The sequence below is a fragment of the Lutjanus erythropterus genome, chromosome 10 (assembly GCF_056507025.1).
Source record: "Lutjanus erythropterus isolate fLutEry1 chromosome 10, fLutEry1.hap2, whole genome shotgun sequence".
Taxonomy (NCBI): Eukaryota; Metazoa; Chordata; class Actinopteri; order Lutjaniformes; family Lutjanidae; genus Lutjanus; species Lutjanus erythropterus.
In genome coordinates this window covers 28,586,705-28,606,932 of record NC_139326.1, presented here as the reverse complement: position 1 = coordinate 28,606,932, position 20,228 = coordinate 28,586,705, and the positions used below count along the sequence as shown (strand labels likewise).

Sequence of the window (20,228 nt, the reverse complement as noted above, 5' to 3'; positions counted from 1 at the left end):
AGTGACACTGTAATCATCCACAGTGGAATATGATCTTGGCAGGGTTTGATTGTGGAAAAGGAAAGAGGGCACAAAGCTGTATTTTCATTAAAGTGGCATCATGGATGGCTTTATCTCTAAGTAAGGTGTGTAAAACAGATGCTCAAGCTGTGGTCCAAATGTTCCAAATGAGTCTTCTGGTCTAAAAAAGAATAGAAAGGAAATCCTTTTAGAAAAGGTTGGCCAAGCAAAACAGGGCAGAAGAGTACAATAGGTTCAATCAGCAGCAGCAATCACCATGAAATTTTATTCCGTGATCACTAGGATTTATATGTAGAAGTGACATAAGTACACATTCCGTACTCAAACAGAAGTACAGATACTTGTACTGATTCAACTTCTTTACTCAAGTTAATGTGAAAAAAGCTCTGAAACATACTCATTGTATAAAAGTAAAGTCACTCTCTGAAGGACATTTCTACCAGCTGTTTCTGTACAAAGCTAACTGAACCTCACCTTTTAAGCCTTTTTGTTTGTTTTTTACATCATTTTCATCTTGTTACATCTTGTCTGTCTTGTTACACCGCTCTTCATCTTGTTACTGTTTTTATTGTTTTCTCCTTGTTAAATCTTTTCCGTCTTGTTACATCTTTCATGCCATTCATGTGTGATAAGCACTGATGGCTACACCAAGGATTCGTCTATTCTATGTGTTACCATCCCATCCATTTAGTTAAACTAACAAGTAACAAGCCTGTTTTGAAAATGTAACGAGAAAGTACAGAAATTTGTGTTAAAGGCAACAAGTTGTCAGAATAATAAGTACTCAAGTAAAGTACAGATACCTAAAAACTTAAGTACAGTAATGAAGTATTTGTACTTCCACCTCTGTTTATATGGACCCTGCACTGGAGCAAATATGTTGTTATGTTGTATAAACCAGAACATCTGATGTTCTCTGCATTAAGATAATTTCCTGATCCTCCTCAGTGTGGTTCACCTGGATGTAGGTGACGTAGAGTTGGGGGTGTGTGGAGAAAAAAACAGAAACAAGAGAGACTGAGCGAAGTGAGTGTGTGTATGAACTATATGTGTGTGTCTGTGAGTGTGAGAGAGCATCTTGTTACAATCTGTATTTTACACACGGGAAACCTGAGGACTGTTTGGGGCATCTTTTTACCTGCAGCAGGCTCAGTGGGGGTTTAAGCCAGTACCTGGTGAAACTCCATCTCTGCAGGTTTAATATTTAAAGACTGTTGAGAGTTTGGTTCCCCTTAGAGATCAGGACCGACGCGTTCCTGTAGTCCTGGTCAGCGTAGCAGCACACAACCTGCACTGAATCACACAGGAGGAGGGATTTGACTGGCTCCCGCACCAGGTATTCCTTTTATCATCAAGCCTTTTTTTTTAAATCTTTTATTTTGTTCATTTTGTTGTGTTTACTACTCTCTTGAAAGTGAATGATTCTGATTAATTCATTTAGGATTGTATATATGGGTTTCATGGCAGTGTAGCTCATTTTCTAAATCACAAATGTCAGTTTCAGTGAAGTGAAATACCTTTATTTAGTAAAAGAAAAGAGCTGGCAGTGTGCCAATAGCTGCTGAGTGACACATAAGATTTGTTCTCATATAGCGCCATAAAATCAGGGACTTTGAAAAACAAAATAGACACTCAAACTTTAGGATTTTGAGTTTTTCCTGTTGAGAAGCTCGTAGCTTACAGTATCTTGGAGAGGCTGACAGACAGATTACACTCCCTGAGTGAATCTGCAGTGTGAGCTCTTTGACATCTGCAAACAGTTTGAGGGATGAACAAGAGTTCATCGTGATATTAAAGGGACAGTTCAACCCAAAATCAAAAATGCATACAGTGCATTGCCCTTGAAAGTTTTAGGATGATTTAAAACAGCGGGTGAGCTTTTTCAACCAATGGGGTGCCAATTTGTATAAATTTATTAGGAAATGTCAATATTAACACCTGTATCGATGTGTACAGTGTAATGTACAGTACATCTTTTAAGCTTATATCCTGCACTGTCTAGAGCATGAGCCTCTTGTCCATGACTAGGTGCACGCTTACTTCTGTTCAATAACACAGCTGGTGGATGCAGTTCAACAGAAACAAAATAGTTCCTACATGAAACACAGTTAGGTCTGTGGATTATCTTGAGCACCCAGGTCATGATTTCTGGAAAGAGACACTGCTGTTGAGTTTTTACAGATATTTATTTTATTTTGTTTATTTGGTGCTTTGAGCACAACAAGCTGAGTGTCATCTGATCCAAAACCTGGATGGATAAATTGCTCTAATAGTAAAAGATTTATTTTTCCACTCTGGGGTGAACTGTCCCTTTGAAATATTTTGGGATTTTTAATTGCATATTTTTTGCATATTATTTAATTTTTCACAGATCTTTGTGGCTTTAAAATTATTTAACCCTCTTTTCTCAGCAGACTTTGATCCAGTTGTGTATGATCACCAACAAAGACCAAACAGAAGAACAGAAGTGACAGCAGTTCTTTACACAATGTATGTGAACTCTTCTGGAGCTGAGAATGGATCTTATTCACTGACCTTCCTGGGAAAAAAAGTAGGGAGACATCACTCTGTGGCTCCTGCAGGCAAGCAACGTGAGTGTAAAAAAACACCAACAACAATTACAATAGCTTATATTCATCTGTATGGTGGTGATGACGTCTTTATGTTATATATGTATGTCTGTATCAGACATCAGATGTGGCACAAGAAGCCATCCTGACTGATAAACAGGTGATGAGGTTTAAATATTTCAGCTGCTTGGCTGCCTCCGTTGTGAAGCAGTGGAGCAGTCAGCGTACCAGAACAAACATAACACATTGTTCCTGGCAGCGTCTGGACAGAGATCTGGATATGGACGCCAGCCGCATCCACATGAACCAAACTTGCCAGCACACATGCTAATAGATCACATGCTAACAGACTGCCATAATGTACATTTATCTTTACCACCAACAGCAAAAAACTTGGTGTCACTAGTTGTTGCAGAAATAGATGCTAAAATGTTTTGTTTGATTTTACAGTTTTACATGTGAATTCACATGGTTTGCATGCAGCGGTCTGTGGGTTCCTGCAGTATAAGATATATGACTGACCTCTTGTTTTTATTACGTCACTGTAGGCTCCACCATCTTCTGTCCAGATGTTTTCATCACCTGAAAGCTGTCTGTTCTTGTGCTGTAGCTTCTTTTTAGCATCTGAACTGGTTATTTTCATTTACATCTATTCAGTTCTGTTTTATTTTAACAAACTCAATGCATCTTAGCATACTCATGCATGCTGTATTTCTTTGTATATCTGTACCATAGCTGTGGACTCGAGTCACAAATGTGATGACTTTAAACTTGACTTGACTAAATAAAAAAAGTCATGCAACTTGACTTGGACTTTAAAGGGGAAATTCTGCACTTTTCTTGCGGGTGTCCAGTCAGTGTTGAGTTTTAAAGTAGTCAGGTGAAGCAATGAATTCCTGAGTGTGTGCTTTATTGAACAAAAAAGCTGAGGTCTGCTCACAGAGTGGTGCCAGCTGTGCCTACATGTACCATGCACCATGATGCATCCATGATGCACACTGTTGTTTATTCCAACTGTTGACCAAAATGCAGCATTAGGTGCCAAAATCACTCAACTAGCATGTCCCTTGCTACCTAGAGGCATTGAAATCTGTGTTGAAATAGCCTGTAGTTCTTCCTTAACACCAATGGCTAAGGAGGATGGAAACTCACTGTTATATTATGACTTACTGAGGACTCGAAACTCATCTGGACTTGTCAGTCTTGACTAGTTGGGACAGAAAAAAAAATAGACAAACCACTATTTAACTATCAAAAAAGAAACTATTCAACTATGTAGCCTACACAGCCATGGTAGAAGCTCATAATCAGGTGGACAAAACACTCAGCTTCTGAAATGCAGCTGGTGGGACATGCAGCCATGTGGAAGGTGGCTCCACTTCTGGTCTGTGCTGTGTGTGTCTGAATTTACTTTGCACATTCTGTACCATATGCTTGTTCAATTTTACTCAGGCGCCTGGGAGACGACTAACAGAACGACATGTCCTGAGGACCCCGGGGTGTCTCTGCGGCCTGGGCGGGTCCCGGTGGCATCACAGGTGATGGAGGACTTACCAGGCAGCGTACCAGAGCTGAAGGATGAGATACCGTGTCCGATAATTCACAACACACAGTTTGACCAGTACGAGGACAGCACAGCAGGTCAGACCAGTAACCCCCCACAAACACACACACACATGCAAAATTTTCACAATTCCTTGCACAAGATAAATAACATAAAGCCTTTAGGTTCATCCTCTGACAGCTTTCAAGCTGAGACAGCAGATAACCTGACTGTTTTTATTCCACTAACATTTCTCTAACATTCCTGACATAATTTCTGTTTCTCCACTGAAAGGTGTTTCTGGAAGGAAAGTAACAGCATGACGACACGCCCACATTCCTGTTTGAGGAAACAAAGAGGGGAGGGGAGGGATGGGAATGTAAGAGACAGAGGGTGATGAAATGTTCAGAGGGGGAGGCTTTTTTATGCAATATTTTAGATAAACCTGACCACAATGATGATTCACTTTAAAATTCACTAAAATAAACAGGGACTAAAGTTAAATTAATTAAATTATCAGAATGTTCCATATCTTCAGTGCAATATTCAGAAATGTAAATAGACAATAAACTGCATGCTAATCACTCACCATAAAGATGTAAAACATGTTTTAAATCTAATAAATAAAATGTTTTCACAGAGATTTATGTGTTTTATTTGAAGACTCCATCCGTGTAAGAAGGATAACAGAATGATAAATGCTTTATAAACAAATATGTTGTACAAATCAGTTTTCCACTGGAAAAAATGGCAAGGGAACTGACTGTTGTTGCATGATTTGTTTGCTCATTTTTGAGAGTGATCGGTTAAAATCAGAACTTAATCAAACACAATTATACACATTCACACACAGAGTGTGAGGAAAAATTATGAGCTCCAGCAACCAATAAAACAATTTAATGAGTATTATATACATTATTATTATTACATAATTGAATATTTGCAGTTAAATGGCCAAAAGATAATTCTTTGGATTGATTTTTTGCAGCACTCCATTTGAAGGGGTGTCTATTAGGACTTATGTCATTTCTCACACAAAGTCTACATTGTTTGAGATGTCTTTTTTCTTGCCTATTATTCCACTTGCCAAGCTGTTTCCACCTCTTTCATTGGTTGTTCAAGCCATCAATCATCACAAAACTCTGTGGATGAAGAGGTGGGCTGCGTTCAGACGCTGGATTGGTGCCGATCGCAGAAAACACCCTGGACAAGAGGTCAACAGAGGTGTGTAAAATGATGAAGAACACAGGGCACTGGGGGTGACACATAAGCCACATTTCCACCCAAAGTGCCTGCAACTTTTAGTCTCAGGAACTACTTTCAAGGAAGCACCTTGAACAGCCTTCTAAAGACTGATTACAATTAGGCAAATTAGTCTGCTGACTTACAAAAAAGCGATGATACTTTTGGATAGAGCAGAGACTAGAAAGTGGTGAAATAATTGGTTAAAAAAACCCAAAAAACAATAATGTACCTGAAACTTAATTTAGACCCTGGTTCCTGCTGTAGAAATGCAGCTGTATTAAGTGGGTTCCTCCCCTGGGGAATTTTGAGCTATAAGCACGTCTTTTCCTACATTCTGATGATTTTTATGCACCAGTTTGTGCCTTTTCTGCATCGATTTATGATGGGAATTTACTTATTTATGTAAAGGGAAATACAAAATTCAGGCTCCAGGTGAAAACTCAAAATGTATTGAAATATAATGCAGAAAAAGCGCTCAAGCAAGTGGTTAATCAAAATAAATGCACATATTATTCAAAATTTCCTGTGTGTGTGTGTGTGTGTGTGTGTGTGTGGGTGGGTGTGTGGGTGTGTGTGGGTGTGTGTGGGTGTGTGTGGGGGGAGAGAGGGTGGGGTGCTAGTGGAGAGAGATGATGATGATGAGATGGAAAGATACAGCAGGTATAGCTGTGTAAGCTGTGCGGATGAAGGTTACTGACTATCACTGTCACCACATGTCCTCTCTGAACTGAATGATGATTTACAGCATGTTATTTCTGCAGGCTCATCAGAATCTCAGCTGTCAGAAAGCAGTGATACAGATCAGGCGGCAGAAGCTGAGAGGTCTCAAGATGTCAGGATCTATATCCCCTATGAGTCAGCTGAACTCTGTGTCACTCAGGTAAAATGATGAACATCATCACCTGAAAGTAACACAGAACAAATACCATGTCTACTGACAGTCAGTGTTTATGGTAACACTTTACAATAAAGGGTAGAAATCATATAATACTGAACAAATGCACGATTCAAGATTTTAATGCATGAATTTTGTAGAGACAGTAGGGAGATGAATTGCCCCTAGCAATAATTCTGATCAAAAAATTAAAATATAACCACTGTTGTCAGTCAGTGTCTTGTCAGTGTAAGTGACATCCAGTATTGTAACAAAGCACCTGTGCTGATTATAGACTCGATGCAATGCATTTTTAAGATTTGAAACAGTGCGTTTAGTTTAGTAAAGTTTTTAATATATGAATTAGGCAACTAGTGAAAACTTCCAAGGTATCCATTCCATCAGGGGCAAAGTGAGAAAAAATACAAATGAAAACACGTGAAGGAAATATAAAAGTATGTGTAAGGTATGGCTAGAAACTTGTAAATGCTTATATGACAACCACACCTAAGGGAAACAATACAACATCACCAATACTTATTAAGTGTAAAAGCTGAAAATGGCATAAAATTAATAGAACCACAGTTACAAAAAAAATGCAAATACAAAAAATACAAAAAAAAAGCCGGAGTAGTTGCCAGTTTCTAAGAGCAGTCATGTTTTTCCAAATCAAATGTTTATAACAGCAGACAATTTCTCTAAAAAGTCTCTTTTTAGACACAGACAATGAAAAAGAGGAATCCATTGGATGTACACTGTCATTCCATATAATAACCCACAATATTTGATAGAAAACTGACCACAGCGCATTTTGTGCCAAGGAAGATGAGATGATGAAGATGAAGATTCTGAGCCTGCTGAGTTGGATAATCACGGAATTGTGAATTATTAACAAAATAATATCTGAAATTCTGAGGTAAATCTGCAAATTCTTATATTTCACTTCAAAGACAAATATATGTATTTAGAAAATGCTAATGTCAAAGACAGTCAACAACTGCAGTTTAAAAGAGTGAGGTGCACTGGGCACAGCAGCTTTGAAAAAAAGTTTCTAATCTAAGAAAATGTTTCTGCAGTAGCAATATTTTGCACAAATAAGATGGAGTCATACTTGCCCATTAAATATTACAGTACGTTAAATAAAGATAAATTAAAGTAGAATATAATGTTAAGAAACGTGCTGTGCACAAAGCCCTTATTTTTCTCAGAATCCTAATAGATTTAGTGACGCTATGACAGACAAATACCCCAAAAACATGTTGTTGAAACTTATATCTTCATTATGGTCAAGTATATTTTGCTCACTGTCATATTTTAATTTCTACAAATAACAAGAAATTATTAGCTTATTTGTGTAAAATCATGTTGAGTGAGAGAAGATCATTCAGTCTTTAATCGCTGTTTGAGACAAAAAGGTTGGTGCCATCAGCAAAGAGCAATGGGAATGTAGTATTAGATACTGCAGCAAGATCCATTATTTTATTTATTCCTGTGCATGCTGTAATCTCAGCCAGCACTCTTCTGGCATCTCTCTGTCTTCTCTTGCACCATGCGCCTCAGGCAGGAGACTGACAGCGTTTACATGTCCAACCATGGCATGAAATATCCGCCATAGGCAGAATGTAACATGAAATCCTGCTTGTCACTGCTGACAAATGATCAAGGCACTGCGACTTTATGTGATTAGTTTACACGTAATAAATCTTCAGTTAAGAAATCTTGATTCACTGTTACTTCATACATTAACTGATAAACATCAAATTAGCCGGATGCCAGTTAGATCAAAGTTAATTTATATAACCGTATTTATTTTTATCATCTCCACCAGGCGTAAAGTTGTGTTGTACATTAGATAAGCATTCCTTTAGTACGGGGAGGAGGACTTATTTACTGTAAGGCCAAGGTTGGCATTTGCCTCAGGCCCCAAGGTTCCAAGGGTCCCATAAAATACCTCACAAAAGACAGTTAATAGTTTTCTGATTTTTCTTTTTACTTTTCACCAAGTAATTATGTCTTTCTAAAAAATCCATACAGTAAAATGGCACAAGTATGCTTAATCCTAATTTACTTTTTGCTAAATTAGGCTAACCGCTGTCTGCTGTTATCTGTAGCTAGCGTTAACTAGTTAGCTCAGTTAGGTGTCAGGAGGCAAAACCAGCAAGAAAACCATCTTGGTACTGTAGTCTCTGTCATAAAACTGGCCTCAGTCCATCTCAGAGTATGTTCAGCACTGGATCTCCAGTCCAGCCAGACTCAACTAGATGCTGATGACACTGGCATGGTGGTGGGAAACGCTGATCAATACTTTCCATGTGCGTTTCTAAAGAGAGATTGAAGGGAAGCGAGGAATGTTACTCCAAAGTTACACCCATCATCGACTCCAGAAAAATGATTAATTCAGAATGTTTTTGATGACGACTTTTTAAAACAGACTGCATCCAGAAGACACCAAATCTTAATCAATTTATATTGGAATTTTATTGTTATGCAGCCACCCGATTGTTTCTAATATTCTAAATAAATGATAATAAATGACAATGTTTAAATTAAATTAATTAAATGTTGGACTTATTGTCCTGTTTATGGTTTTCTTATTGAACGTATGCTTGGTAACAAGACCATTGCACTATGATATACATCTTAAAAACAACTGAGACTATACTATACAAAAACACTTCATTAAAGTTAACTTAACTTGTGGTGGCACTGCATCTGTTGCATGGTGGATATCTACACTCTTCTGTTTGCATCTGATGACGAGTTTGATTAAAAATAAAGCTTCGTAATTCTATGAGAACAAGTTCAGTTCTGCTTTCGTAGAGGCAGAGGAAATACAAGAGTCTAAAATAAACTTTTAGGTTACTAGAACCCAGCTAATTTAATACCATATCAATTCATTTGTAACTGTGAGTTAACATTCCTTAGCCGATGATCTGATGATGAAGTGTGAACTAATCACATAAAGTCATAGTGCCTTGATGATTTGTTAGTGGTGAACAACATGATTTCATGATACATTCTACATTAATTCATGCAGTAAATCATCATGAACCCCAGATTAGTTAAGCATTACTTAAGTATATGATTTATACCTTTTTGTGACGTGTTACAGTTTTTATTTATAACAGAATCAGTATGTACAACAAACATAAATATTGATAAACTTATAAAACTCAAATCTCATGTGACATTGTAAACTATCAGGGCCATAGCAGATAAAATAACCTTTATTTTATTGATCAGAGGTTTTCAAAGTGGGGGATCCACACAGTTACAGGGGAGGCTAAAAAATATACATTTTTATTATTACATTACATTATTATTTTTATTAAAATTTTTTTAGATTATCAAAAGGAAACCACATAGAAGTGCCTAAATGTGTGTGATTTGGTTAGAGAGACAGGTCAGAGATTTGATAGTTCTGGAGAAATGTACTTTTTCTCATGTTCCCTGAGTCAGAATCTAATAAATGCCTTTGGGCAGAGCTTTTTTTTTTTTTTTTTAAATGTACGGTGTCATCTAAAGTTATGTAAAGCAGCAATATTTGACTCTCAGGGTTCAAATGATGGGTGTCTATTGGATGAATGAAACTAAGTGAAACTAAGCAAGTAAGGTGAGGGGGGCACCTTAATCCAAGCTTTGTCTGAGGGGAGGCCCACAGTCTCAGACTTTGAAAACCCCTATTAGAGAGAAACTAACCAATAAATTACAGATAAAATAATCTTTATCTTATGACACAGTGACTATTTTTCAGACATGTGACTCAGAGCTGTGTCCAGTTGTTCAGCGCAGTGCAGACACACACACACAATGAAGACTCTGTGAGACATTGTGTTGTGTTCTTCCTCAAACTCACATGGCTGCCCTGGTGCTGCTGGTGTGACCCTGTAGGCATCTAATCAATATAAGATCAAGATGTTATTCTGTGTATGTTCGGTCTGTGTGTTTCTGTGTGTGTCTCTAAACAGATAGCTGAGGACATGGAGGCAATGAAGAAAAGACACCTGGAGATGCTACAGGAGCTGGAGGAAAACTTTCAGATCACGGCCCGAGAGAACCAGGTGATGAGGCATGTATGTGTGTTTGAGTGTGTGCGTATGAGAGAGCCCAAACACATGACAGTAATACAAACGCTATTGTGTGATCAGGAGTGGACGGTGCAGAAGATCAGGTCTCATTACCAGAACAAGTTAAACACTCTGAGGAGAATCCTGAACATCTACCAGGAGAGGGTGGAGAAGAAGAACGCTGACTGGGAGAAGAGAGTCGCGGTCAGTGATCTTCATTAGTCTGTCCATCTCTTACCTTATTTCAAACCCAGCCAGCAGAGGTGAAGCACATGGATGATACAGACATATATATGAAGATGGCCTTTGGATCATACATCAGTGTCACCACAATTTTGGTCCAATCAAAACTGTTAGTTTGATCGAACTGAACAGAGTGTTTACCCCTTGGTTGCAGTTCTTCTGGGGTAGTGTGAACACTGAACTTGAATTCTGGCACATACCAAAGAACTGCTCTCTCGTCCACCTCGAAGGACTGGTTAAAAAATGTTTTCTCTTTGTATTTTGGTGACAGATGAACTGGTAGTACGTTTGATACCAAAATGTGGACTGACGGGGCAAACCTGGACTCAGGATGAAGTGAGCGATGGCTTAATTATTAACTTATTTAATACCCGCTGTCTTATGAGACTTTGAGCTGTCTGCTGACATGTGCTTCAGATCAGCACCAACATGAACAGACCTGACAGTGCTCCATGATGTACAATATCCAGGTAGAAACTGACCCCTGGTGTAAACCCACCTCAAGTCACGTGACTCCGCTGCCAACCACATCTCCATCTCCATTATTCTCCTTTAGTATATACTGTATCTGGCTTTATATATCTGGCTTATTCCCCAGTAACTGCACCTCTCACTGGTGGTTCAACACTACAGTCACACTCTCAGATTTTTACTACTGCAAACATTTGACTGAAGTCATCCAACATGTTGGTGCACATGTTTCAGACCAGAAGTAGACGTAGAAGCACTATACAGCTTTATGTATTCATTTATGCATTTCTCTTCTTGCCTCGTCCTGTTTCCTGCAGGCTTTGACTGCACAGAATGAGCAACTGCTGGAGGAGCAGCGAGCTGAGAGGAGGAGGAGTAAAGAAGAGACCCTGCAGTGGCACAGAGAAAAGGTTGCATAGGAATCTGGCAGCCCTCATAAAATCTGTTTTCCTCTGAACTGAAGCACCCCCTTGTGGTCACATTTCAATATTACACACAACTATTTTTTCCATTATGATATAATTATCTGAGCAAATTTGTTTCTGTGTTTCTTTTAGAGCAAAATGCTAGAACTGTTCTCCAACAGGCTGGATGTCCTGCACAGCCACCAGGCCTCCAGTGAGTCTAGATGCATTCATGTATATGCATGCCTGCAAAATCACATATAGCACCTTTATTAATGCCCTGTTACACTGAACAGCACTACGGGAGCTGCAAATGGCCAGACAGGAAGTAGGGAAAGTCCAAGAAATGCTGATGGTATCATTAGAGGAGCAGCAGGAAGCCACTGAGGAAAGTGAAAACTCAGAGAACAAAGAGCTTCCAGCACAACAGACTGCGGTGGGTTGGAAATAGTTACCATAGTAGTTTTATATCTGAGGTACATGAGCTAAGATTATAAACATATCAACAAAGCAACCGATAAAAAGGCACCGTCTGAGGGACAGTAGACAAAAGACTAGGATGGATCTGACATTACTAGGGCTGTAGTCAACAAAAGAAAATCTTGCTCAACTGAAATTCTGCCGCTTTAACCAACTGGGAACTAACCATTAGGGGAAAATGTGATCTCTATATGAACACAGTGCTTTGAATGCATTTTACCTAGTACACTAATTAAATCACACAACTTTGCCAAGCAAATTCCTACAGTTTGACATTTCTATTTCACATAGAGCTATATCATTGCTTGCAATGCATGTCTACCAAGTAAATGTACATACAACAGCAACATAAACATACACACACAATGGCAAATATCACAGAGCAGAACTGGACAACGGCTCTCATATATTAAAAAAAATGCTAACGCTAGCTGAGCTTACAGCACTGCAATATAAAACCTCCACAACAGCAACATGTTACCAGCATCCGACCCACTATTCAGTTGGCTTCAGATAATGCTTAACATTCTGTCCCTCATTATTACAACATTAGTCCAATGTCACACCAGCCTGTGGAATAGTCATGTTACCAATGCAGCATGTTAGCATTTGATGACCAGACGTCCCACTTTGTCCAGGATTGTATCTGATTCTATGAGGGATGCAAAAGTATGCATTACACAATCAAGCACAAGATGCTAGGCCGTGATGTATTGACAGTGTCTTGTCTCCATGCACACCTTCTATTTTGGTTCATGTTATGCATCTAAAGTAGTTCTGTCTGCAGGCCTGTAACGAGTCAGATCAGCCACTGGAGGGTGCCAAAGCTCGTCTGGAGGAGCTGAAAGAGAGTCTGTACCAGAGGGAGAGGGAGATCACGGAGCTGCTGGATGCAGAAAGGAGCCCTGTCCCACCTGTTCCTCAGCCTCCCTGCAGGGTCTTGCTTCCCTCAGTCATACACAAGGTGCTGCTCAACTATTCAACTATGAACCAAAATTCAGACATTACCCTGCTTTTATAACCTTGCTCTATTGATACTATAAGTTTTGTCCTCTAGGCTCATGCTATCTGCAGTGCAGTGGCTGAGACCAGAGCTCTGTTGGACCTGATGATTGAAGAGAATCGAGTTGCTCTGGTCGAAGCCAGAGACAAACTGGACCGTCTACAGATGGCTAAAGAAGACAGCGATGGCAGAGAGGATAAGACCACTAACCAAGAGGGGTTAGACAGTTTGCAGATTCATGACTTCCAATTGGTTGGAATAGTCACAGCCAGTCTCAATATAAAAGTATCTGTTTAAACTGAGCCAGTTTTCATATGGCCTTCATTCCTGTTTTTGTCTGAAATATAACAATCATTCAAATACTTTTCTTCCTCTTTTCAGGTTAGATGAGTATGAGTCAAGTTTGTCTTTGCTGCAAGAAACAGTGAGGGAGCACGAGGTTTCTCAATTGGCTTTGGACTGCATCAAAACTGGTGAAACCCCTATAACAAATGGTAAAGGACTGAATGTGTTGAAGTATGTTGACTGCAGACAGTGGTAAATTACATCCATTCAACAGTCATTGTACCATTAATTTGCTAACTCATTCAGTCACTTTCATGTAGATCAGTCTTGCAATAACTGTCTGCCCTGCATTTGGCTCGCAGAGTGGAAGGTGCATCAGTTACAGTAAATCAGTAAATTGTTTTTAAGAAGAAATATGTATCTATTGCATGCACAAAAATGAGCACAGCAGATCAAATAGCGAGGAGCCATAGACTGTATATTCAATAGGTTGAAATCCTTTTTAATATAGATCTATAGATGAAGCAAATTGTTTCCTTCCGCCATCCATTCACCAGATTTCAGGATTTCAGGTAGGCAACAGGACACTACAGGAGCATGGGATGTGCACAACATTGTAAATTGACTAAAACAAGTGAAGACTAGTCCTACACTGTAAGTTGATCAGCTTTTCATAACTGTCAGTAGTCTGTCAATATTAAGTTAAACCCTTTATCCCATGCTCTAAAAATACACACTCTGGAGTTGGACTAAAGTGACTGCTTTAGCGCCTACAGCTTCTACAAGATTATTAATGATTTCTTACAACTCATGTATTGATGCTGACAGTCATTTGGCATTAATATAAACTCCAATTAACATGAAACAGTCAAACAAAAACAGTTATCCTAGCCTGGAATGGAAGTTTTAAAGGACACTGGCTGTAGCGTTTTTGTCAAAGAAGCGAGTATTTCAACTTAACATGTTTCCTTGATCTCTTGATGACATGTGGTAAAAGTATGATTTATTACGGTAAATATATTAGAGTTTTACTTTAATATCTCTCTGGCTCAGACTGTGATGCAGTCTCAGAACTGGAGGACATCTTGGGACGAGGGACAATCCAAACCACAGAGGGAGTGAAGAGTGTTGGTCAGCAGCTTCTCTTGCTACAGGATCAGGTGGGTCACACAGGTCAAAATCTCAGGTCAGGACAAACCTCAGATGGATTATTAAAGGGATAGTTCAGAGTTTTTTTTAAAAAAGTGGGGTTTCATGAGATAATTAACCATAGTCAGTGTATTACCTACAGTAGATGGTGGTCGGCATGCCCCCAGTTTAGAGACGCTGTCAGAGTATCGGTGTAGAAAGCTGCTGTGGACAGGGTCAGCAACAAAACATGTTAGCCACCAAAAAAAATCAGTATCACTTTAAGTGTACATTATATTCAGAATACTTTCCCTGCTCTACCTTGCCATTACCTTGCCTTTTCCAACAGGAAGTTGCTGCTTTATATGCCAAATATAGCAACCAGACTTCATGGACAAAAACAGTAATTTTACATAGCAGAAAATGGGAGTTGCTCGTCTACTGCAGTCTGCTCAATCAGTTAATTTTTTTGTGTTATTGTGTGACTTGAATTCACCAAAGTCACACAATAACACAAAGAAACTGACTGAGGCAGTTGAAGACCAATAATTTTAATGCGTTCTGTGAGGTAATATCGCTATTTTTGCCAAAGGATTCTGGTTGTTTTGGAGAGAATAATATTTGGATCATATAATGGCAACTTCCCATTGGAAAAGGCTTTCTGTCTTCAAGGTAAAATGATGAAAATATAGCTTAAACTAAAAAATAAAATATGTTTTGCTGCTGACCCTGTCCGCAACAGTAAAATGTCTTACCTTCTGACACCAGTGCTGCTGCTGTTTCTCCAAACTGGGGGCATGCTGACCATGCATGGTAAATAAACCAACTATAAATAAGTACCCCACACAACCCCACTTAAAAAAAAATCACACTATTCCTACAAGGAATTTTAGTGGGCTATTTAATCGTAAAAACTACAAATAGATTGTTCAGCTATTCTTCAGTGTGTATCATCTCACCCTTCTCTCAAGCTAAAGCAAGCTAAAGATGAGAAAAAGAAAATAATTGAGAACTACACTTCAGAAAGGACAATGAGGAAAAAGTACTACAACATGGTGGAAGACATGAAAGGTAAACATATGCCAGAATTAATTTATTTTATTTTGTTTATGTATGAAATTAAACACTAGAAAGTCACCAAAAGGTCTTCTCAGTTTAGCTCTAACAAGATTTCATGTGTTATTTTACCTCTCAGGTAAAATCAGAGTGTTTTGTCGGATTCGACCTGTGAGTCGAACTGAGGTGGCGCAGGGTGGAGCCATTGTTGTGGAGAAAATAGATGAGTACTCGGTCACTGTGGAAACGCCTCGAGGGCAGAGGGAGTTTCAGTTCGACAAGGTGTTCAGTGCTGAGGCTTCTCAGGATGATCTGTTTCATGACACAAACAGGTGAGAGCGATTACGCAGTATATTCACAAATGTACATTAACACACATATAAAGGTCCACAAATACTTTATTGAATATGTGCAGTAGTGTTTCCTCGCACACTGCACTGCACAGTCACAGTGGAGGAGAAGCATAACAAATATCACAAATCGTGTCCTGCTCATAAAGTACTCCTTGAACCAGGCTCTGTTCAGGTTCAGCTCTCATGTTTCCTTGCCCACTAAATCCTAACCATTCATTGACTGGCAGGTCTGTCCTCTGTCCCTATGTGTTTCAGCCCTCCCAGAGCAAGGACCAGTGCTCTACCTTGTCCATTCAGTTTTTGTTGATAGCACAAACTATTTGCAAATTTAGGTAGACTACTTGCAACTACTTATTCCCTTTCATATTGACCACAGCGTCTCAGCTAAAAAGATACTGCACCTCCAAAGCACTCTCAAGCAGTCCCAGCTGGATTTTCTTAGAAGAGTGCCTGGTGGTTTCAGCTCGGAAAAAATGCTTTGGCGGATATAGTCCCCAAAACCTGTTTGAATGAAAACTTAAAATGCTGTCAGCGCAGCTGTTTATGATTTGTTTCCCCTGCAGGCTGATCCAGTCGGCTATCGATGGCTACAACGTCTGTATCTTTGCGTATGGCCAGACTGGCTCAGGGAAGACCTTCACCATGGTCGGGGACAAAGAACAGAAGAACCCCGGGATAATGCCAAGATCTTTTACTGCCATATTTGATTACATACGGGAGAACAGCAACAAATTCGACTTCAAGGTAACAGACAGTATATCACTTGGGAGACAGGAAAGATCTTAATCTTAACTGACTAACGAGAACCTCACATCATCTCTCTTCTCTTCTCTGTCCCTTTGGTTCTTCATCCTTTCCCCTCAGGTTTCGGCCTATATGCTGGAGCTGTACAACGACAGGCTGCAGGACCTCTTTGTGAGCATAGCTGGTGAGGCCCATGCGCAGCCCCAGTCCCATGGCCAGGCCAGGCGGGTGGAGATCAAGAGGAACAGAAAGGGGGTTGTGTTCGCACAAGGAGCAGAAACAAAGGAGGCTTCCAGTGCCCAGGAGCTCTATGCTCTGTTCCAGCAGGCCTGCACCAACCGACACATCTCTGCAACCAGTGAGTTCTCTATACCGTGCCATGCCGCCCAGTTCAAACAGGTCCCTGCTAAATGGTTTGGATTAATCGTGTTAGTTACAGTCAGTGTGAGGGGGCAGCAGCTAGGTACATCATTACTGGACCGGGCGGTGAGAGGCAGAGCAGACAAACTGTGAATCAGCAGACTGGAGGAAGAGGACCGACATTGTTTTATAGATGCACACAAGTCAGCAGAGTCCTGAAAGGATGCACTTAACAGGGAAACTAAGAAATACAACATTATTACCTCTTAAACTAAACATTACAAATGGGTCCCCTGATGTCTCACCTACAGATGTTTTGGATGAAAATGAGTTCTAGGGATACCCACAAGTCTCTCATTAGCAGAAATGCCCACTTTATGCTAACCCTGTGCAGTTTCACAAAGTTCTGCATACTGGGGTCCCTAACAGTACTGGAATTGGAAATCTGACACTCTCATGGATTCATTGAACCCAAACATATTCATGTGTGATGATGTTGTTCCCCATAGTAATGCTTTCATTGTAGTGAGACCATTTTTTGAAACTTGACCTCACTGTATAAAATGATCTATTGTGACATATAGGATAATCTCAGCCTCATGAAATGTCACAACCACAAACTAGAGACCCGGAGCATTCAGAGTATATTCAGATATATTGACAGTAAGACATTCTTGCCATCCAGTTGCGGAAATTTCAATGCCAAATTTCAAACCTTTTTGATACAATGGAGTTCCTTGAGGCCTTGGTGTCTTCATGTAGTCCAAGGGGATTTTTGACTTTTTTTTTTTTTTTTTTTCAATTCTCAAGAGGTCAGTAATGATTACATATATAATTATTCATCAAGCCAATATTTGCTGCACCAACTTATGAGACATGATAGCACAGCAATGGCCATCATATACTTACATCATAACCTTCTAAACTCCTAGACATACTTGTCTAAACTTTCAAAATCTGAATAGGGACCTCATGAAAAACACATCTGACCTCATGCAAGAACCACTGATTCATACAAATTCATTTTTAAGTGGTTTGTTCCTAATGATTTAGGAGAGCATGCCACATTCACTATATTTTGAATTTTCTCGTAAGTTATGACAATTTTGGTTTGGACAACGTAGGAGTCATGTGCTATTAGTGTACTGTTATCCAAACCAACCCGGCAGAAAGCATAGCCTTATATGGTATTATTGGGGCATTAATTATGGTCATTTACAAGTCTCATGAACGGTGGATCACTTACACAGTTATCTGAAGTTACCATTGTTTGCTGAATCTCATGTACCATGTTTGTACAAACCCACCATATGAAAAAAACGTAAGAGGAACTTAAGATAATCTTCAGTTCGGTTCCTAGCTTTCATATTATATATAGGTGACATATACTGACCTGTTACCTCCTCTTATCCCCTAAAGGACAAAAAATAAAAAAGACAAAAAATGGGTCGATGATATGGAAGGGTGGCGTGGAAGACCAATTGCAAATACAGTCTAAAGACCTGAGAAATTTGTAGAAAACTCATGCACTTAGATTATTCCTGTGGAAGGAAGGATATACAAAACAATTATACTGAAACTAATAAAAAAAAAATCTTTTTTAAAACTAAACCAAAACCAGCAAACAAACTCTGGATACTAACTGAAGTGAAAACAGAAATTAAACACGAAGCAAATATAAGAACTAATGAAAAACAATAAACAAAACTATAACAACTCTGGTGTCAAGAAGCCACAGTGTATCATAGTGCATTTAGGTTCTTTTTTGTGGTGTATTTCTCCCAAGAGATGAATGTGGAGAGTTCCCGCTCCCACCTCATTGTTGGCATCATGGTGCAGAGCAGAAATCTGACCAATGGGAGCGTGAGCAATGGGAAGCTGAGCCTTGTGGACCTGGCAGGCAGTGAGAGAGCAGCCAAGACGGGTGCCAAGGACCACCAGTTAAAGGTTTGATCATGTATTTGATTATATGCATCATTAGTGGTATCAGATATTCTGTAAATTCTTCTATCCTCTGCAGGAAGCCAACTCAATTAATAAGTCTCTGAGTGCTCTGGGTGATGTGATCTCAGCCTTGTCTGCTGAACTGCCACATGTACCCTACAGGAATAGCAAGCTGACACAGGTAATGATAAAAAGCACTATACTTTGTAGTAGTGGTCATGGACTGTAAGTACAGAAGCCTGAGAGGCAAGTGAGAAAAAAGACCCTTGTTTTCACCTGATAATGAGTACAGCAGTCCAAATAGCCATAGTTGGAGCCATAGTCTGTATTTTGAATAGGTTGAAATCCTATTTAACACACAATCTATGGTTGAAGCAAATTGTTTCCCCCTCCCCCTCCTCCCCAGACCCAATGAAGCTCAGGCAGGTGGTAGAAACTCTACAGGAGTGCAACACGGTAAACTGACAGTTAAACACAAGGACTAGTCCTACACTGCAAGTAAAGCCCATTATCCTGAAGACAAAAACCTTTTAAGCAGTCAACCAGTTAAGGACTCTCTGGGTGGAAACGCCAAAACCCTCATGATCGTCAACATCTCTCCTTCTGAATGCAACCTCGATGAGACGCTCACATCTCTCGTGTAAGAGACTGAGAGAAAGAGAGAGATTAATGTTTTGATTACTAACAAACTGAATACTAACAAACTATTAACAACTGAGCTTTCTGGACCTTCCAGTTACGCAACCAGAGTGAAGGCCATAACCAACAACGCCCAGAGAAATGTGGACAGCAAAGAGATTGCTCAGCTAAAAGAGGTGAATGTAGCTATATATTTGGAATAAAAGAAAAAGAAATTGATAGCTACATTGAGACAGTCACACTAACTTTATTTCTGTATTCTTTCTAGGTGATCATGAAGCTTAGGTCAGGACAGACAGTGGAAGAAGAGGACATTTGAACTGTACTCAGTGCACAATATCGTGCACAATAGTGAAGAAAAGTGTTGTATTGTTTGGACCATTTATTGATTGACATGTCTCGTATCTTGTATGCATAGTTTACACTGTACGTGCTTGTGAATGAACATATATTTTAAAGTTCCACTGTGCAGGATTTAGTGGCATCTAGCAGTGAGTTTGCAGATTGCGACACCACACATGACAATGCAACATGGAAGAGGACCCACACCCTGTTTAGATAAAAAAAAAAGAAGTAATTCTAAGTTAACAAAAACAGAACAATTCTTATTCTCAGGTGATTATACATTAATGAAAACATACTTAAGAATATTACATTTGATATCTGGATATTCTGCAAATATGTACCTCTAAATCTTACACACTGGACCTTAAAAAGTTGAATTTAGTTGCATGAGTTGATGGGCAGTAGTGGAAGAAGTATTCAGATCCTTTACACTGTGAAAATCCTTCAGGTCCA

General features: G+C 39.4%; 1 protein-coding gene across 1 annotated transcript; it reads left to right on the top strand.

The window, feature by feature from the left end:
* Positions 1–1,016: 1,016 nt before the first annotated feature.
* On the top strand, positions 1,017–19,935 carry kifl (kinesin family-like). The gene is made up of 23 exons (XM_084729594.1): positions 1,017–1,357; positions 2,433–2,612; positions 4,044–4,232; positions 5,257–5,358; positions 6,141–6,259; positions 10,222–10,314; positions 10,402–10,524; positions 11,352–11,444; positions 11,592–11,652; positions 11,735–11,874; positions 12,706–12,882; positions 12,976–13,139; positions 13,303–13,415; positions 14,260–14,366; positions 15,306–15,405; positions 15,530–15,722; positions 16,307–16,487; positions 16,608–16,845; positions 18,634–18,794; positions 18,868–18,997; positions 19,338–19,431; positions 19,528–19,606; positions 19,699–19,935. Exons 2-23 carry the CDS (start codon positions 2,510–2,512, stop codon positions 19,747–19,749), a joined length of 2,811 nt encoding a protein of 936 aa, XP_084585720.1. The 5' UTR covers positions 1,017–1,357; positions 2,433–2,509; the 3' UTR covers positions 19,750–19,935.
* The last annotated feature ends 293 nt before the right edge of the window (positions 19,936–20,228 follow it).